This window comes from Onychostoma macrolepis, chromosome 25 (genome assembly GCF_012432095.1).
Source record: "Onychostoma macrolepis isolate SWU-2019 chromosome 25, ASM1243209v1, whole genome shotgun sequence".
NCBI classification, from domain to species: domain Eukaryota; kingdom Metazoa; phylum Chordata; class Actinopteri; order Cypriniformes; family Cyprinidae; genus Onychostoma; species Onychostoma macrolepis.
In genome coordinates this window covers 18,814,852-18,834,636 of record NC_081179.1, presented here as the reverse complement: position 1 = coordinate 18,834,636, position 19,785 = coordinate 18,814,852, and the positions used below count along the sequence as shown (strand labels likewise).

General features: G+C 37.3%; 1 protein-coding gene across 1 annotated transcript; it reads right to left on the bottom strand.

The window, feature by feature from the left end:
- Positions 1–123: 123 nt before the first annotated feature.
- On the bottom strand, positions 124–19,214 carry LOC131534232 (ras association domain-containing protein 8). Its single transcript, XM_058766981.1, has 5 exons — positions 18,924–19,214; positions 10,008–10,211; positions 4,594–5,558; positions 1,713–1,857; positions 124–726 (listed from the first exon to the last, which is right to left on the bottom strand). The coding sequence occupies exons 2-5, from the start codon at positions 10,108–10,110 to the stop codon at positions 605–607; spliced, it is 1,335 nt and encodes a 444-aa protein (XP_058622964.1). The 5' UTR covers positions 10,111–10,211; positions 18,924–19,214; the 3' UTR covers positions 124–604.
- Positions 19,215–19,785: the final 571 nt, after the last annotated feature.

Genomic DNA, 19,785 nt, shown 5'->3' with positions numbered 1-19,785 from the left:
ATTCCTTTAAAACTTTTTTTTTTTTTTAAATATCTCCCAAGTCATAATGTTTAGAATGTGAGCGTGAAAATTTTCATTTTGGGTGTACTATTCCTTTAAGAGTAAAAGTACATTTTCAAGCAGTATCAGTTACACTTTATGTATATTTCAACAATAATGACATTGGCAAAATTAAAGCAAGGAGTACAATACTTTGCAGTCATGCAGTAACATATTGCAACTAAAATAAGTGATTGTCTTTGGCTCAACAGTAAAACACTTATACAAACTGCTAAATCAACCATAGTATGAAATGTAAAAAAAAAAAAAACCTAAATATCACAGGTCAGATTGAGCTCCACTAACAGTAAACACAAATGTGAAAGTTGCACATTCATACAAATGTTTCCAGAGGCTAAAATAAGAATACAAAAATATATTTATGCTTCCAAAGTAATTCATCCTTCATCTACTAGTTTTTTTTTGTGTGACAAGGTTACAGGTATCACTTTCTAATATTAGAGACTACAATGATACTATACATATGAAAATCAGCATACTTATTGTTTGTATTTGAAATGGTATGCAGCTCTTTGTGATTGAGATCAAGTCTACCAAGTGGTCCTTAAACATAGATGCCCTCAGGATTTAAACCTGAGGTGATCGGACTATGGAGTCCATGGATGCTGCCAACCACTGGATGAGATAAACCCGGACGTTTCAGTGAGCCAGTTAATGCAGCAAAGTCTGGGAAATGAAAGAAAACAATTTAATTAAAGAACGTCTAATATCTCATTGTACTTACAGGAATTGTAAAGCTCATTTTAAATATATATGCTAGCATTTAAGAATACAAACAAAATTAGAATAGTCTTGACCAAATATTTCCATAGATCTTTGCTTAATTCCAATAATAGTTGCTTGTTTGGAATATCATACCATTATACCGCTATTCCTGTGGTATATATAGTATGGATACAGTGCACCAATTTTCTGAATGCATACAGAGCACAATGCTGTATCCGCAATGCAGTTTACTTCTTTCTATAGTGTGATGAATGAGCTGGAAATAATATCAGCTGTGATATTGAGTCATTATTTGATCAGATTCAGTATGCAGTAAGCTAATATTCAAACTAGCCTTTTAATTAACCAATTAGCCAAGCCTTTGGATATTGTAAACTCTTCGGCCAATAACAGGTACAATACCAACTCTAACCACAAGGTGGCACTTTGAATTAGAAATATAAACAATAATAGAAAAAGCACTTTGAATCAGTGACATCTACAAACAGAAGGCTTGCAACTGCAATGTTATTTTTCATCCAGGCTTGACGTCAATAAATCAGAAAGAAATAACAGATTTTTGTACTCGACAGAGTAAATGACAGAGGCAAGACCACTGAGTCAATCGTTGCAACTATAATCTGTCACGGCACTGATGAAGCAGGAGCACGCAAAAACTCTGCAGCCTTACATGTTTTACAGGAAAAGACTTTTAACTCTCTCCTACATGGGTCTGCGGTTTTTTGCTAGATGTGTGAGTGAAAAGTTACTTGGCACTGCACTAAATTAAAAACAGATGTGGTCTGGCCATTAATGACACTTGTAAAATGAACTTATTACTCATTATGGTTGAGGTCTTATTTTCATTCATGCTGAGTCCTAACAGAATCCACACTGTATGGAGCATATCCCTGGGGCTTTAGATATATTGTCAGTAAAAACAATACCTTTATCATCTGTTGTGTTGCTGGAGTCCTCATCGCCAGGCTCTACGGGCAGAACCGTGACTTTGGTGCCTGTTTGTTGTATGAACTGCTGTAGGTTTACCTGCCTCAACTCTTTGGTAAGCTGCTCCAGTTCATACTGACTCTCCTGGTGGAAAGAGGGCGGAGAAGGTGCTAATGAAATGTTTGTGTAGTATTGCAACTGGCATTCAGCCTGCAGCAATGCAATAACAACTGGCTATAAACCGTAACAATGTTCCAATGTACTGCCACAAAATCAGCTCACGATTCTAAACAGATGTGTAATTTCTGCATTTACAACAATCACAAGAAGTGAGAAATGTTTTAGACAGAACTCTTGTGAAAAGAGTAGCTAAGACCAGCATGAATTTCTTTGTTAGTGAGTGCTGGTTTGGAACTTGTCTAGTTAAGTATACTTCAACCAGCTATGTTGTTCACCATCTGCCATTTGTTGAGGCTAGTCAACCTCCATCGATATTTTGCTGGTTTAACAACTTAAGAAGCCTTGTGGAGGAAACCACAGAGTCAAGGTTTGGCTGTTTAGCCTGGTCGAGTTAGTCCCTGCTGGTAGATTCAGATATTTTTGGATGGCTATTAAAAGCGTAAAATGGAAATGCTCCCTGCTGCCTTTGAAATCACAGCTAAGGCTAGTCGCTAATGAAGGACTAACGTTTGCACATTCTCGTGGTGCCATCAGCTAATCACCATTGTCAACATGTCATGACGTCAAACTACACGACTTTTTAAAATCTGAACAGATTTGAAACACTAGGCATCATTCACTTGCCAACTTTGTAAATGATTAAAGAAGAAAAATGGACATCATACACTAAAAAAAAAATCACAAAGATCACATTGTATCAAATGACGACAAGTGATAATAAGCGTTTAAAAAAATCAGCTTAAAAAATTAAAAGTGTTTGATATCCTTCAACTTGATGGAATCATGGTCTGAAGCTATTGATCACTGCAATTTTTATGAGAAATCGGTCAACTCCAACTGGCCTAGAGAATGAAGAATGGCTCTGACATTTGTCAACTTTTGGCAACTACAGTGTGTGCAGAATTATTAGGCAAGTTGATATTCTGGTCATATTTTTTTTCCAAGAACATTTTACCAATTCCAAACCACATCAATCTTAATAACTACTATTGATTTTGTATTTAATCATTTATAAGTGATATATAATTGTCCATGAAGGCTGATAGTCAGAAACTTCTTATTTCAGGTGTGCAGAATTATTAGGCAGGTTTTCCTTTACAGATAAAATGAGCCAAAAAGAGATTGAACTCAAGAATAAAAGTTAAAAAAATTATTAAATGCCCATGAGAAGGATGCAATACTAATGCAATAATAGAATTAGCAAAGTTAAGGCATGACCATTGGGCAGCGAAATGCTCATTGGGTCAGCACGGTCAGAAAAAACAGGTGGAGAGGAAAAGACACATGTTAACTGCAAAAGAATTAAGGTGAAGAATTAGGTGAGAAACCATCAGGAACCATTTAGTCTCCAGCACCATCATTTTCCAGAACTGCAACCTTCCTGGAGTCTCCAGAATTACAAGGTGTCAGGTTCTCAGAGACTTTGCTTGAGTAAAAAATTCTTTAAAATGGCCCTCACTTAATAAGAATAACATGCTGAAGTGTTGTGAAATACATGAAGACTGATTTTGTATAGGATTTATGGACAGATAAGTTGTGAGTGACTCTTGAAGGACCAGCATCACATCCTCTTGTACCACTGTTTGAAGAATTTATCTTCCAGAATCTGGCAGTAAGTTTTGGGAGTCTGTCTTGCAGGATTGATTAAAAATGAGCTCCTAAAACTTACTGCCAGATTCTGGAAGATAAATTCTTCAAAAAGTGGTACAAGAGGATGTGATGCTGGTCCTTCAAGAGTCACTCTCAACTTATCTGTCCATAAAGCCTATAAAAAAAATCAGTCTTCGTGTATTTCACAACACTTCAGCATGTTATTCTTATTAAGTGAGAGTAATTTAAAATATTTTTTTACCCAAGCAAAGTCTCTGAGAACCTGACACATTCCACTTCTGGAGACTCCAGGAAGGTTGCAGTTCTGTAAAATGATGGTGCTGGAGACTAAATGGTTCCTGATGGTTTCTCACCTAATTCTTGACATTAATTCCTAATTCTTTTGCAGTTAACGTGTCTTTTCTTCTCCACCTGTTTTTTCTGACCGTGCTGACCCAATGAGCATTTAGCTGCCCAATGGTCATGCCTTAACTTTGCTAATTCTATTATTGCATTAGTATTGCATCCTTCTCATGGGCATTTAATAATTGTTTTACTTTTATTCTTGAGTTCAATCTCTTTTGGCTCATTTTATCTGTAAAGAAAACCTGCCTAATAATTCTGCACACCTGAAATAAGGAGTTTTTAACTTTCAGCCTTCATGGGCAATTATATATCACTTATAAATGATTAAATACAAAATTTGTAGTAATTACTAAGATTGATGTGGTTTGGAATTGGTAAAATGTTCTTGGAAAAAAAAATATGACCAGAATATCAACTTGCCTAATAATTCTGCCACACACTGTAGTGTCAACTCATCCAGACTGCAAATTAGAGCAAATTTTTTTGTGGTGTATTTTAGCCTTTTCTTCTAGGTACTTTTGGGGGAACCTGCACCACCCAAACAACTGGTATTGAGATAAACAGAAATAGTTAATTGTTTTATCCAGGTATTGTAGACCTCTTTGCTGCCAACACAACATATACTGGTGAAAAGCAATGCTTATCTCTTTAGTAATAATCTCTGGCCACTGATTACCACTGCAGCCTTCAATTTCACAATTTCATATGGATTACTCAAGTTTTTGTTAGTGAAACTTGACGTACCTGCAGTCTCTTGCATGACTCAGTCAGTGAGCGTTCCACTGCTCTCGAGCTGTTTTCAAGCTGGGCCGTGTGTTGAGCTTGAACCTTGAGTTCTGCTTTCACTCTCTGAAGTCTAGCCTTCACTTCCCCCTCACTGGCCTGCTGGCTCTCTCTGATCTCCTTATGTTGCTTTTGAGCTTCTATGCCTGCCTCTACACCCTGCAGAGACATCAGCCGCTGTTCCAGATCCGCCTCACAGCCGCGCAACCGACTGCTCAACTCCTGGAGGTGCTCCTGCAGCTGCCTCTCGCTCTCCCGCTCAATCTCGAGCTCGGTTGCCCAGAATTCCTCTTCCTCAATCTCCACCTTGTTTCTTCGCACCTGCTTTTCCAACCTTGAAACTTCCTCTGTCATCTTCACATACAGTTCGTTGTCCTCTAGTCCAACTCTTTTCTCAGTCAGCATTCGAAGCTCTGCCTCGTACGACTCTATCCTGCTGTCTAGAACCGAAAGAGTCTCCCTCTGCAGTCTCACCAGTTGGGTAAGATCCTCCACACGGTGGCCTGATAACCGAGGGGACATTGAGGGTGAATTGTGAGCACTTCTTACTAAAACCTCTCGTTGTTTGGCACTACTGTCACTGAGCCTGCCTCCACTGAGAATGTCCCTCAGACTGCGGGGCACACCGGTGAAGGTCAGAGATTTGCGCCGTGGCTCGCGCCGACGGAGGGAACGGTCACCCGGAGCTCGGAGCTTGGCCATCAACGGAAGGCTCTGTCGATGCAAGCCACGCTCTGGGCCCCGAGGATTCAGACGTTCAGTTGAGGGGTACTCATTGAGAGACGGACCTGTGCGGTGTAGGATAAACTGCACGTCACCGGCATACTGCCCCCAAGTGTTCAGAGAGGCCACCGGACTCTCGTGAGGAACGAGATGTCGCTCGGTGTCCCTCCATTTTTCGATCAGCGTATACCGTCCTGTGCGACCTATAAAAAAGAACAAGGTTTACAGTGCTTAACAACACTACCAATAAGCCATGCATATTAAAGGGATAGTTCACCAAGAATGCTCACAAAGAAAACAAAAATGACTTTATTCAACAAATTCTTCTAGGGATGCTCCAAATTTTCGGCCGCTGAAAATTATCGCCCGAAAAAGCCATTTTTGGCTTTCGACCGAAAGAGAAAAACGGCTGAAAATACAAGCTGAAAATATACATATAATAATATATATGGCACGTCCCGGCCCGCCCGGCAGTGTTCAGCAAGCAGGTTTCACTTTCCTCATCAATGCACGGTTTTACGCTCCGCACAATATTCCGCTCTATCAATGTGCTTGTGTACCGCTCATGCTTACCGGAAAAGCAAAGTCCGCTCAAATAACACACTGACAGGAAATTTCAATGCAGTATACTTGTTCCTGTTTGCAGTAGCGCTACTGTGCTGTAACATGGTGTAGTACAGCTGTACTGGGCAACGCTGGTAAAATGATGCTTTCAGTGACTCTATGCTCTGCTCACATCAGAATCAGATTCAGCTTTATTCGCCAAGTGTGCGCAAACACATGATGAATTTGTTGTGGTTTTTAAGAAGCTCTTGGTACATACATGCATGCATACATACATACATATCTGTCATGAGAACAGACACATTTAAATAAGACTTAACAATAAATAATGTGTGAAGATTTATGTACAGATTTGTGCATTATTTACTCTATATATACAGCTGTATAGAAAATATGCATATGTATTTACATAGTACTTGTTCTGCTCACATGCTTATTATAATAGCTTAGGACTATACAATATTTGGATAATTAGTCCAAAAAAAAAAAAAAAAAAACTGATTCTGTTACATAGAAGTCAATAAAAATACTATATTGATATTTAATATTAAGGTAACACTTTACAATAAGGTTCCATTAGGTAATGTGAGTTAATGTATTAACTAACATTAACGAACAATGAACAATACATTTATTACAGTATTTATTAATCTTTCTTAATGTTAGTTTTAATGATAATACAGTTGTTCACTGTTAGTTCATGTTAATTCAGAGTGCATTAACTGTTAACAAGCACAACTGTTGATTTTAATAATGCATTAGTAAATGTTGATAATAACTAAGATTAAGATTAACTAATAACTAAGATTAATAAATGCTGGAGAACTATTGTTCATTCTTAGTTCATGTTAGCTAAAGTAGTTAACTAATGAACCTTATTGTAAAGTGTTAGCAATATTAATATAAATTCTGTCCAGATTTATTGTTACTTTCAGTAAAAGTGTGGTTATTTTATTTGCTTGTGTTTTTAAAATTAGTATCATTAAAATTATTGAGTTAAATTAAAAACTCTTACAAAATTACTTTATTATTTAATAAAATAATAAATAATCATTACAAAGCAGTTTCGGTTTTTGGGCCAAGTGCATCCAGAATTTTCAGTTTCCGTTTTGGCCCAGAATTTTCAATTTGGTGCATCCCTAATTTCTTCTCTTCCGTGTCGGTCTTTGATGTGCTGTTAATGCAAGAGTTGGCGTTCTGACGTAGAACCTGGATGTGTTGTGCCTTGTTTACAAGCAGAAGATGCACACTGTACATAAAACATGTCTGAACTAGACATGTCTGAAGATTTCAAGAGGATGACTTGCAATATTTTGCCCAGCCTTATTTATTTGAACCAGAATATACAGACAATGAACGAAGAGAGATGGATGTTCTACATCAGAACGCCAGCTCTTGCGTCAGCAGCACCACACGCATCCATTGTGATACTCTCGTGAATGCACATCGAAGACTTACACGGAAGAGAAGAAAATGTTGAATAAAGTCATTATTTTTGTTTTCTTTGTGCACAAAAAGTTTTCTTGTAACTTTGTAAAATAACGGTTAAACCACTGATGTCACATGGACTATTTTAACATTGTCCTTACTACCTTTCTGGGCCTTGAATGTGGTAGTTACATTTCTGTCTATGCAGGGTAAGAAAGCTCTTGGATTTCATTAAAAACATTGTGTTCCAAAGATGAACAAAGGTCTTACGGGTTGAAACGACACGAGGATGCATAATTAATGACAGAATTTTAAATTTTTGGGTGAATTAACCATTTAAATGTGCTCTCAACAATTTTTTGTTGACTAATATGTTGCAAAATTGACCTTATGCTTAGAATCACGCTAAAGCAACAATTTGTAAATGAAAACGGTATGATTTACAATCTCATGTTAGTCTAAATCATTATAAACATACTTTCCCAAAGTAGTATTACTTTATTTCTGTTAAACCTTTTTAATGGGAAAAAAACCACAGTGTAATTCCTATGTAAATATGTCATGTTATGACTTATATCATTGTTATGTGAATACACAAATATATTAGGGATGTTTTTCCCAATCCTATTCCACCCTCTTCCGCCCATCATTTCCTGTTCTTCTCCACTACCATATAATTTGCTTAAGGGCAAAATGACAGAATATGTCTTCATAAAATCAGTCCACTTCATCTAAAGATACATATTTGAAACAGTGAGCAGTGATTTGTTAAATACATTCTTCCCCCAGTAAAAACATACAAATTACTTTCAAAACTGTCAAAGTGGATTGAGGTGTTCTTAAGAGTTTTTTCTTTCAGTAGAATGAGTCAGATTTTCCATGTCAGCGGGCACTTTGGTTGCGCCAGCGCATTTCTCACTAATACAAGAGGGGGCCCTTAGATTGTACCAGTCTTGAGTGCAGCTGAAAATAGAATCAAACGGTGACGTCAACCAAGACAGGTTTGAATCAAAAACAAATTGCTTTGGGTCCCACTGGTGATGTAATTAACTGAAATCAGCTTTGTAGACTATTTGCGCCCTCTACTTGAAACTCCTTAAAATATGCCTGATGTCTTTAGACAAGTTGTTAAACTAGTCTCAAGCTGTTGGAAAGCCAAAACAAACTCTCTGATACTTAATCTTCTTTTTAATTATGAAATGGATGATGATTACTCAATCAACCTCGATGCCAGATGGTTTCAGCATTACTCAAAATTCATGGCATCTGTGTTAGCAACTATACAGCTTCCATGATTTAAGTCTTCCATACCACGGCTGGGGAGTAACCAACCAAATATAGAAGCACAGCTTTTTGTTAGTACAAGTTCTTTTCCTGTAAAGAGCAATTTTTCAACAGATAGCAGTAGCATGACAGAATTGTTTATCAGTGTTTTTGTGTCATATTGTGTTACTCCTTGTGTGTTGGGATGTCTAAATAATTTTGGTGAATAAGTTTGTTCAGATGATTCATTTAATTGAATTACCTACTCATTTCATTTGTTTTAGTTTTTTATTTTGTACTGTTTCTCTGAGCTCCACTAATAATGTTATCAAGATTTTTACATCAGAACTCATAATTCAGAAGTAATAGGCTATTTTCTGTTCTGTTTTTAATCCCCCCTCATCAGAACGCTCTCGGATTGTAGACTCGGAAGTAAATGCCCACTGATATGATTGTGTATGCAGTGATTTAGATTAAAAATGCATAAATAAATACTCACATTTGTCTCATTACTGTCGGATCCAATATAGTCTTGACTTATTTTTAATCTTTCTGAAAATCCCGCATCGAATTGTGCCTAGTTTGTAAACGAATCCATGGTAAAATGAAGTCAACAAAGGACCAAGTTCTTACTGTTGTGGTCTGGATCTTCATTAAAAATAAAGTTAATCCACTTTTTCCCAATGTTCAGATCAGAAGGAAGGCAATGCAAAGACTTTGCACAACTTGGCACTGCAAAGAAACCAAATGATAAAGATGGCTCTAAAGACAAATTTTGTTGTAGATCTGTGTTGGCCCCTCACTTTATTTACACTATATGCACAAATCAGTGGGCAGGGCTAAAGAGGCAGCGATGTACAGGCAGGCGTTGATCTTCTTCTGCGGAGGCGGTGTTTAGCCACGCTGTTTTACATCATAGAGTAGTACATTCCACAAGCTGTTGTAGTGGCTTCAATATAAGCTATTTTTAGACTAACGAGATAGTTTTCAGTTCTGAAACTTACAGGATGTTTCTAATAGTACAATTATTTAGTTTTTAATAGAACAGCACCTCTTATATGTCAAAAGATCAAGGGAATTTTGGTTTCTCAGTTCACAACTCCTAAAGGCCTTCTGAAGTGAATTGATGTGTTTGTGTAAGAAAAATATAATCAAATGCATCGATTCACTATCAGAAGGCCTTTATTAACCCCCCATTCATTTTTGGGTGAACTATTCCTTAAAGTCATACAAGTTTTGAACAACATGAGGGTGAGTAACTAATGAGTTTTCATTCTTAGTTGAACTATTCCTTGTGAATATTTTTGTAGCTTGACTAACTAGTTTCAAAGTAGCTTCTCCAAAACTTTTCCATGCATTTTTTTATTAAAAATCAACTTAAAATTGACACTACCTACCAATTGCTTGAGCCAGAGCGATGACCACTTCCTGGCAGGTGGTGGCCTCTGTGACCCCACAGACCACACGCTGAACTCCATCGACCCACACCTTCAGCTCCATCCTGGGTCAATCTCTGGAGGATCTGGGGCTGCTGGTCTGTGACGTCATACTGTCCTGCTCCAGGGGTCCAGTGCTACAGCCGTCACCCCCTCACAGCAACTCTGCAACAACCACAACACAGGTTAGGAAACACCTGGGAATGATATATACTTCTCTCTGCCTTCTGCACATATTCTCATACTACTAAGTGTGGGCGTCTGAAATGAATTCGATCTTGTGTTTTTGAATGTCTTTTTTTTAAATTTGTATTTTTAAGTCAAAGACACCTTATTGACTGGAGTTTTGAGGTTCCCACAAGATTCGTTCTGTCTCTTTGTTCTCAGCTGAATGTTTACTTTTAATGAGGTTACAAAGTGGCATTTGTGGTTAGAAAGCCATTAAAAATAACTTCTATATACACATTTCTAACCTTTTTTTAGCTTAAACAAATAACCATTAACTTTACAACAATCTGAAATGCATCTGTCAAGGAACAAAGACAAGTGTTATAATGAGAGCCTTTCCTAATCAGGAAAGCTTTGTTAAAGGAAATGACTGTGCTATTAGCAGGAGACCTCTGGGCTTCCAGATGGACACATTTCCTTCCTCAGATCTCTGACTAGTTGAACAATCAGCTCTTCTTCTGTATTTAACAAAGAAACAAGATACTGCTGTCTAAAAAATGATTCAGTCTCTTTGAAACAACAGCTCACACATGGTCCCAAAATAGCATATTTTCCAAGAAACGAACTGGCCATGAATCTGTGCTTTTTGTGGAGGTGTGCCGAGGGTGTGAAGAGGAGGAGGATGACATGAAAAACAGTTGGCTGCAGTGTGGACGTCCTGCTGGATACAGTGAGACCAGCTGGACCTGACATTATGTTCCTCCCACTTCTGCGAACAGGTACAATTTTAGGACGAAGGGCTGGCAACCACGCACGCCTGAGCAAATCTTCAGCTTTGTAGAGAAAATTCACAAGATCTCGGTTTATTCTATCAGTAAAGAAAATACACAAACTGTGACGTAAAAGAGTCTAATGGTGTGTGCACACCAAAAGCGAATTTAAGTATTTGAACAAGTAGATTGCACACAAAGTCAATGCAAAGATGCGAATTCGATATTTGCGATATTCACAATATTTGCCTCAATCGTGTCTTCTGTGGAAGAGGAAAAATTTCAACTGCTAGCGTAAAATATGCACGAAAATATGCGTTGTCATGCAAACCAATCAGCAAAGAGCTTATTGTCACGTCCGGTTGTATCAGGAAATGTTTTTTATTGTTTTTATTCACGCAAGTGAAGCGAAAAACATCCTGCGAGTAATCTAGAGCAAGTAACGCGATGCAAATAATCGCTTCGCTTTTCGTGTGAACACACCAGAAGACTGGTGTAAGATCCACTTCCAGATTTACTGAAGAAAGTGCAATAATAAACCAAAGCAAACAGTGGGAGGGATATCCAAAGTCATTTAACATAAATCAAGCTTCACCAATCAGAAAATGCCAATTTTTTTTTGCCTCTAAATGAATAGTAAACTGAGATCCACAATCATAGAATCACAAAATAGGTTTGAGTCCATTTACAAGGCCAGGGACTATGGAAGCCTGTCTTAAAGTGAAAAAAATAAAAAATAAAATAAAAAAATTGGTACTAAAATTGGACTTTTTCTTGTAATTCCTGGTTTTATTTTTAGCTCACAATTTGACTGTATAGTAGCGACTTCATAAATCATATAAATCAATGTGACTTTATTTCTCATTATCAATAATATTGGCCTTATTTCAATCACACATATATACTGTATATATTGATTGACTGGCTTGCATGAAAATGCATCATGCATATTTTCCGCTATACAATACAAATTTCTAAAAAAATACAAGTTCTATTGGGTGTCACGGTGCAGAAATTACACTTTTCTTTGCCATCCATTTTCTTTTTGTTTGACTACACAGCTGCTGTTTTATGTTATTTAACCTACCCTTATATATATATATATAGATATATATATTAAATTCTCTAGATTACTCGCTGGATGTTTTTGGCGTCACTTGCATGAATAAAAACAATAAAAAAAACATTTTTTCTGATATAACTAGACATGTGAAGCTCTTCGCTGATTGGCTTGCATGACAATGTATCATGCATATTTTCCGCTGTACAATACAAATTTCTAATAAAATTCATAGCCACGTTCTATTGGGTGTCACATTTTCTTGTTTTTTTTTTTTTTGTTTTTTTACTACACAGCTAGTTTTTTTGACTGTCAGCTTTTTTATATAGAAAAATACAGCTGTGACACATTTTTATCCACAATTGTTTTGTTAATGTTCTGTTAACATTTAAAATAAGATTATGCATGGTGTCCTTTATTGTTTATTACATTCCAGACAATTATATTTCGTCCACTCAATCTATTTCTTTGTAGAAGTTCTAATATCAAAACAAATGTGTTCTATTCATCTCTTCATTATGTTTATGGAGCTTTGAGTTTGGCTCCAGCATAGGGACAGGGACGATTTACTGACTGTATGGGGCACTGCGCTGGAAAAGTAAAGCACTGCAGCAGCCAAAGACCACAGCATCAAGACAGAGCTCCTCCCTGAATTAAATACTACAGCCGTCCTAGGCTAATAAAATCTGCAAGCACACAAAATTATGCATTACTCATAAAAAACAATGTGCAGTCCTCAAAGGACAACTCTTTTTGGGACTGAAAACCAGGTTGTTAAAACATAAAGCTTACCAAGTTTTTTCAGCAGAAGTCTTTAGTCCAAGATCCTTCATAATTGAAAAATAAAAACTGATGATATAGTAAAACATTTTTCTTCTTAAACAGGCATTTCTGGATATCTTTCACAGTATAATTCAGCTTAAAAAAGAACTCGTTTTTGAGCTTAAAATTGAAACTGCATTCATCTAAAGCATGATATAATAATACTTTGCATTAAACAATCATGCCATTATTTCCAAGAACTACCCAACAAAAAGGTGTATTTTCAATTGCTTTTTTTCAACCCTGTAAGAGGGAGTACACTGAATATCTCTGGTTTAGTGTGGAGACATATGGTGGGGTGGAACCCCTATAAGAGCTCTTCTGTCTGAGCCAAAATGAAAAAAAGAGAGCTTATTACAAAAAAACCAAATAGCTACTACAGTCAGTGTGGAGTTCTTGCCAAATTTCTAATTTTTGATTTATACATGGTTTGGAATCATTCAGAAACCAGGCTGCCAATGCAAGGACATTAAAATCACATTTTAAATTGGCCCATAAATTTATTTAAAAAATTCCCATGCAACATTCACTCTTTCTTCATCTCTATTTAGGTGTGCAATCCTCAGCAAATGTCAAAAATGTGACGTTTGTTGCACGCTGCATATCATTTTCTCCTTCTGTAAGCAGATAAGTGTTTTGTCCTTCATTTTTACTAGCCTTTAGCGTCTATGACAACAGATGGAGTCCTGTAGCCAATAGTCAGATGCATAGTGGGGCCATTTTATGTGTCCTTTTCTGACTAACGCAAAAGTGGCCTGCAGCCGACTCTATTCTGACATTTTTCCAGGAGCGATCACTGAAGCAAGGAAGCCCAGTTAACGGATGACTTCACCTCTGCTGCATATATATTTGACTGAATTAACCAAAAACTCAAGGGAACCAAGGTTGTCCGATCGGACATAGTACAAGATGTAATATCAAAACGTGTTTGATTTAAAGTTTGACCTTCTAAGAATCAGATCACAAGTCCATAGTATTTGTTGTCTTTTACACAATGCAAGAGCAGAATAAAAATAAAAAGACAAGAACCTGAAACACAGTGCTTGTTAAGACTAAAAGAGCCACAGAGTGACACAAAGTGACATAATAGCCCCTTTCGCTCCAGAACTAAAAGTACAGTACTAAAGTACTGGGACTATTTTGCGCAAACTATTTCCCAGTACCATTTAAAGGGTTGCATTCGCACCGACAGTGGGTACTAAGAAGTGACGTAAGCCGGTCGACAGCGACGTTATTTGTGCACGGCGTTCAACAACGAAAACAAAGAAGAACAACGTTAACAACAGGAGGATGGAGGACGCTGTGATCGGAGCTGTGTTGTTGTTGTGTCTCGCGGGGTTCACAATAATGGACATGGAATGTTTACGTAACTTGTGCGTCAAGCGACTGAAAAATCAGAAAGGAGTTCAAAATGTTCAAAAGTGCCTGCACTTCAGCGTCCGTCCATCTATCGCTGTTCTCCATTCTTGCGAAATATAAGTTGATGCGATGTTTACACAGTATGTGTTTACACGGTGTTTTAAATCATGGAGGGTGAGGGCGTTTTCGTACGCGTTTAGCCAATCAGCGTACACTTACGTCACGACAGTTCCTATGGGACTGTTTTAGACCCTACTCTGAAGTAGGAGCTAATTAGTTCCTCCAAACGGAGTTCCGGGAACTAAAACAGTTCCTAGTTCCCGCGGTGCGAACACGCCAAAAAGTGGGTAGTTCCACAATTAGTTCGGGTACTATGAAAAGGTTCCTGCGGTGCGAAAGGGCCTATTATGATTATTTGTAACTACAGTCTTCATGAAAGTGCAAACAAACGTCACAAGGCACATCCAAGGAGGCACAACCAGCCTTTTATCAGGAAGAGACTGTGTTGAATTTGATTGCCGCCCCACCATGAGCACTCCATTCAATCATCTGCGCATCGTGCTGAGCACAAGTGATCACTTAGTCTAAAACGAGCACTGCAGAACTGAATCAAGCACCATTTGTGGAAGTCACAATGAAGCATTTGGGAACTGACTGTCCATTTGCTAGATCCATCTCTGACTTCATGATGACATGCTAACTATGGGCCAGATTTACTAACAGTTTGCACTAACACAAACCCTGTTTTGGCATTAAAAACAACTGTTTGGATTTACTAAAGACAAGCAGTGAAACATTAGCGATGAAAGGCGTGGACAGAGTTATTTTTGCAGCTGATCTTATTACATATGCATCTGGCATAGGCGATTTACTAAAGTTTGTGGTAGTCGATTTACTGGGTATTTACGCCATCATTTAACGTCCCCAAAAAGCATGTCTTAATCCATTTTGTGCTTGTGTTGTTAGTAGATAACACACACTTGGTTATTATTGGCTCTGTTTGTTTGCGACCCTACATTAATTTGCGCTGCTCTTGGTAAGATTGAATTGTTCATTATGGAAATGCACAGGCTGTGTCTAAAATCTTTCAAAAACACAGCGAATGTCTCTTCTCAGGACCCGATGTCTATAAACCACTTATTTCTATATCTTTTATCTATACTCTACTAGCATTCAGACCATCAGTATGGCATGTGAAGGCAACTCTTGCACTGTGAAATGTGACTTTGGCTGTTGTTTGCAGACAGAAAGCAGGAAGGAGGTATAAATTCCACCAGCATTGGTTTTGTGAAGTCTCTCTTTATAAGGCTAACCATCTCAATGAACTCAACTGAGTAATATCCTCTTACCATTGCTCATAATTCTGATTCAGGCATCTGAATTTTCCCTCGGGAATCAATGAAGTAAGGTACCCAATGTTTTCCCGCCAATTTCACTGTACTCCTTTATGCGTAAATATAAACAACATATTTCATTTCAACCTGCTTATTAAAAACATTTGGCAAACACGTCTTCCTTATGCTTTGTGCATGACCAAAAGAATAATTTGTGGTAATTGCTAAGACAAACAAAACGTATTATTGCTCAAACTTAATGTTGAACAAACCGCTAACCCGAAGTTAAACTTTGGATGGCATTTCCAGATGCGGGTTTTTGTATGGGCACTCACATGTTCTTCAGGAAAAACTCAAGATTTGGCCGATTCAAAAACTGCATAAAAGCAAATATAGAAAGACTAAAAAATATCCCCCAAATATTCCTCCAAATGGGAAGTTAACATAGCATATGTCTAACAAACCTTACATTTGGTTATTAAGAATCAAGTGAGCGTTTGGCAGAGGCTAAACCCTAAAGTCTGTAAGGAAAGGGTCAAATTAAAAACAAATGATACAAGATTCGAGGTCTATCCAAAACCAAAGAGAATGAGCTAATTTCTGGTGGAAAGATGGTGTGCCGTTACTATTGCTGAGCTATTTTGGATTAACCTTTTATTCTGCTTGTGCTTGCGCTAGCTGCCATGCTACATGTAATTACTAGCAATTTATGCACTCTCCCATAATTAGTTGCAGGCCTCGGATGAAACCATTCCAAGAGTAAAAACACTCCAAGAAACACAGATAGATAGATAGCTAGATAGATAGTTTTGAACAATGTTTAATTTGTTTTTGTCAGTTTATGAAAGTAAATGTGATCCAAAACTTTCGAGGTCCACAAAGGGTATAAAAGTAGTGTAAAATTACTCCAGACTTGACAGTCTTTTATTGAAAAATTATTATTTAAAGACTTGACAGTCTTTTATTGAATGTGATTACGCAATTATTTTTTATGATGAAAAGATCGAAATGCATTGCCAAACCTCACGTCACGTGACCAAATGGGAGGCTAAGGTATGAGGTTGATCAATGTATTGATTCGAGAGGCTAAATTTCGATCAGTTCTTCACAGAATGTGACTGTGTTGCTTCAAAAACGTATTGGAGCTTGGAAGATTTGGGTCCTATTGATTTTCATAACATGGACAAAAACAGCTGAAACGTTCTTCAAATGATCTTCTTTTATGTTCCACAGACAAATGAAAGTCATACAGGTTTGGAACGGTGTCAGGGTGAGTAAAAGATGACATAAGTTTTTGGGTCCACTGTATACTGAAAAGATTAGCTAGTGACTAAGGCATTGTTGAGGCTTGAAGGCATGCAGGTGGTTATCCAAAGACTTGGGCCTTGATTTTACACCATGGAAACTGATAACATTGAGGTTACACATTCCACGCAGCCGGGCACTGAACGCTGAAGGAGATAAGACGTTTCTAGCCCCCCTCGCGCTTTCTCTAATCAAAGACTTTCATTTGTAGCCATCGTCCATGAGTTATGTGGCTAAGAAATTTTATTTATACCTTGGCAGGTTTTGACCCTAAAGTTCAAATAGTTTTTTTTTTTTCGAAGAACTGTTTTTTCCTGGTATTCTCTTATATGAGCTACGGCAGAACTGGAATATATATTTTAAACCTCGTGTTTTGAATCTTGTTCTTTCCCTAGGGAAAATGAAGGTGCAAATCAAACACTAAGTAAACAAACAACACCACTACACAATCAAACTGAACCACGAAAGACCTCCCATCTGCCAAACACAGAGGAGAACTGTGTCCTCACCAAATCTCCCATCTGGGACGACAGAGGAAAGAAAACAAACCTTCTTTCCCCACCCCAGTAAAACAATAACCTGAGGTTTTGGAAGAAAGCGAGTGAATTCACAGTGAAATCTCCAAATCTTGCTCCTAAATCCCCTGGGTGTCCTAAAATGTACTTTGCTATGCTTGATTCTTTCACATAGTTTGGCACATTTAGCCTGTAAGAGTAAAAAACAATGAGGAGCTTTCATGGAAGGTAACAGGAAAACAAAGCTTTCCTCAAAACTATGAAGGGAATAAAACCATGCCAGGTTTTAAACAAAGTCCTTCTCTAAGGACGTTAGACGGCAAGAACAGTCTACCTACTGTGGTATTTAACTACAGACCAGCAAGAGCCGTCTTCGCTCTTGTAAATCTCAGTTTGTTGAGTCTCAAGTCTCAGCTGAGGTGCTTTAATAAACTTGAAAATAAACGTCGGCCCCCCAAAACCCACCTCCACACCCACGGCTAGGACGTAGACTGGCAGAATCGCTAACATCTGGATGGCACGTTTAGCTGGATATAATACTGCCTTTGTTCTTTTGCCATGGTTGTGATCAGCAGGCTAGCTTTGAAGGACCAGCCAAAAACTGAGTTACGAGGGTACTGGATGAAGTGTCAACGTGACTAAGTGGTTTATTAATAATCTCTCATCTTACCACTTTCAATAAAGTAGTTACGCATTCCCACTGTGAGGCATTTGCATACTTTTGTGGCAATACAAAAATGCACTTTGTTGGATTAAATGGGTATTTTGCAGTTAATAGCCTATGATATGATAAAAGAATAACCAAATGACAATCAATCTTTATTAGAACCACCAAGGCCAACTTTCTATTGCATTGCATGACAACATGGATTCTACATGACATACTAATTAATGATACAAATTAAAAGTGCATTAAATGTTTTAATAGCTAGATAATAACTGGGTTTGGTAGTAACCGCATATTGCATCAAATGGACGTTTAAATTGTCAAACACTGATGTTGTTAAGCAGACTGATCCTTCAAATATCAATAATTGAGTAAAAATAAAAAGGCAAAAATCTTTGAGAGAACTTACAAATTAAATAACACTAATCTACCATCTTTATGTAGGTATGCTGGTTAACAATTCATTGCATCCACATATAGAGGAGAACAAAAAAGTAGCAGTGAAAAGCGACTTTTGAACTGTTAGCTGTTATTGCATGCGTTTTCCCACAGTGTTAAAAGCGAATCTCATAATTTGCTTTGAATCTGATTAATAAACTAACGTTTTGTGTTGAATTGATGTGATGGTCTGCATACAGAATACTAAAAACATGCTATTTTAATACAGTTTTTTTTTCAAGTTAAATGACAACAATTTTACAAGACACGACATAATCATATTGATTTTGATAAAACGTCAGATGTAAAATTAAGACCTAAAGTTAATTCGTGCAACTCAGATTGTGATGCTAAATGCGTATAAACACATAGCGACTGTTTTTAAGTTGCATTTATGAAGTATCACATTTTTCCGCATGCAAAATCTGTACATTCTTACCTTTATTACTAAATGTAGGAAAATATTTATCCACTTTGTGTCCGAGCCGATGTTACAATGACCAAAGTTTGAGCAATAAATTAAAAGGACACTATAACATTCAGGGTTTTTTTCTTGGTTAAGACTTACTATACAGCTCCGTTTGCTAAATATAAACGAACTGCGCTTATATTATGTGTTTTTTACAGCGCAAAAGTCTGAGAAAATTTGCGGATTTCATCACCGCCCCACAGGAAAAAGTTTTCACGCTGTGCTGCAGTCAGTCCATCCGAGCTAAAAATGTGGAAAATACGACCATCTGATCTTACTCGCTGCATTCTGTCAAGTCCCGCCCTCAGTCACCTCATTGTGTGCTATTATTGGTAAAGCTTGTGAAGTGCCTCTAAACTGCCCAATCAGAGACCGCTTGTTAGAGGCTCCTATTGGCCCATCTCGTCGCAGAAGGCGGGACTTGTGTCAATTCTGTTTTCTTCCTCAAGAGGGCTCTGGACGTTTTTTTTTAAATATATTTGCACAATAAGAGGTGTCATTTAAATAATTTTGATGATTAACTAATAATTTAAAAAGGATTTCAAACTGAAATTGAAATAGTCCCAACAATCTCTATTTTATTTATTTATTTATTTAACAAAAGGTTTTGATTTGGTCATCCTGCCAGAGCTGAGAAAAGTAATACACACCACGTGACAATCAACCATATCAAAGCGGGTTTCATAAGCGGTTTGAACAATATTCACAACAGAGTATGATGCTTAAAAATTTTAATAACCATAAATTTAAAAAAAAAAAAATCAAAAGACAATACATTTGAATAGAGCAAAACGGTTTGGCGTTATTATTTAAATAAAGACAGACTTGCAAA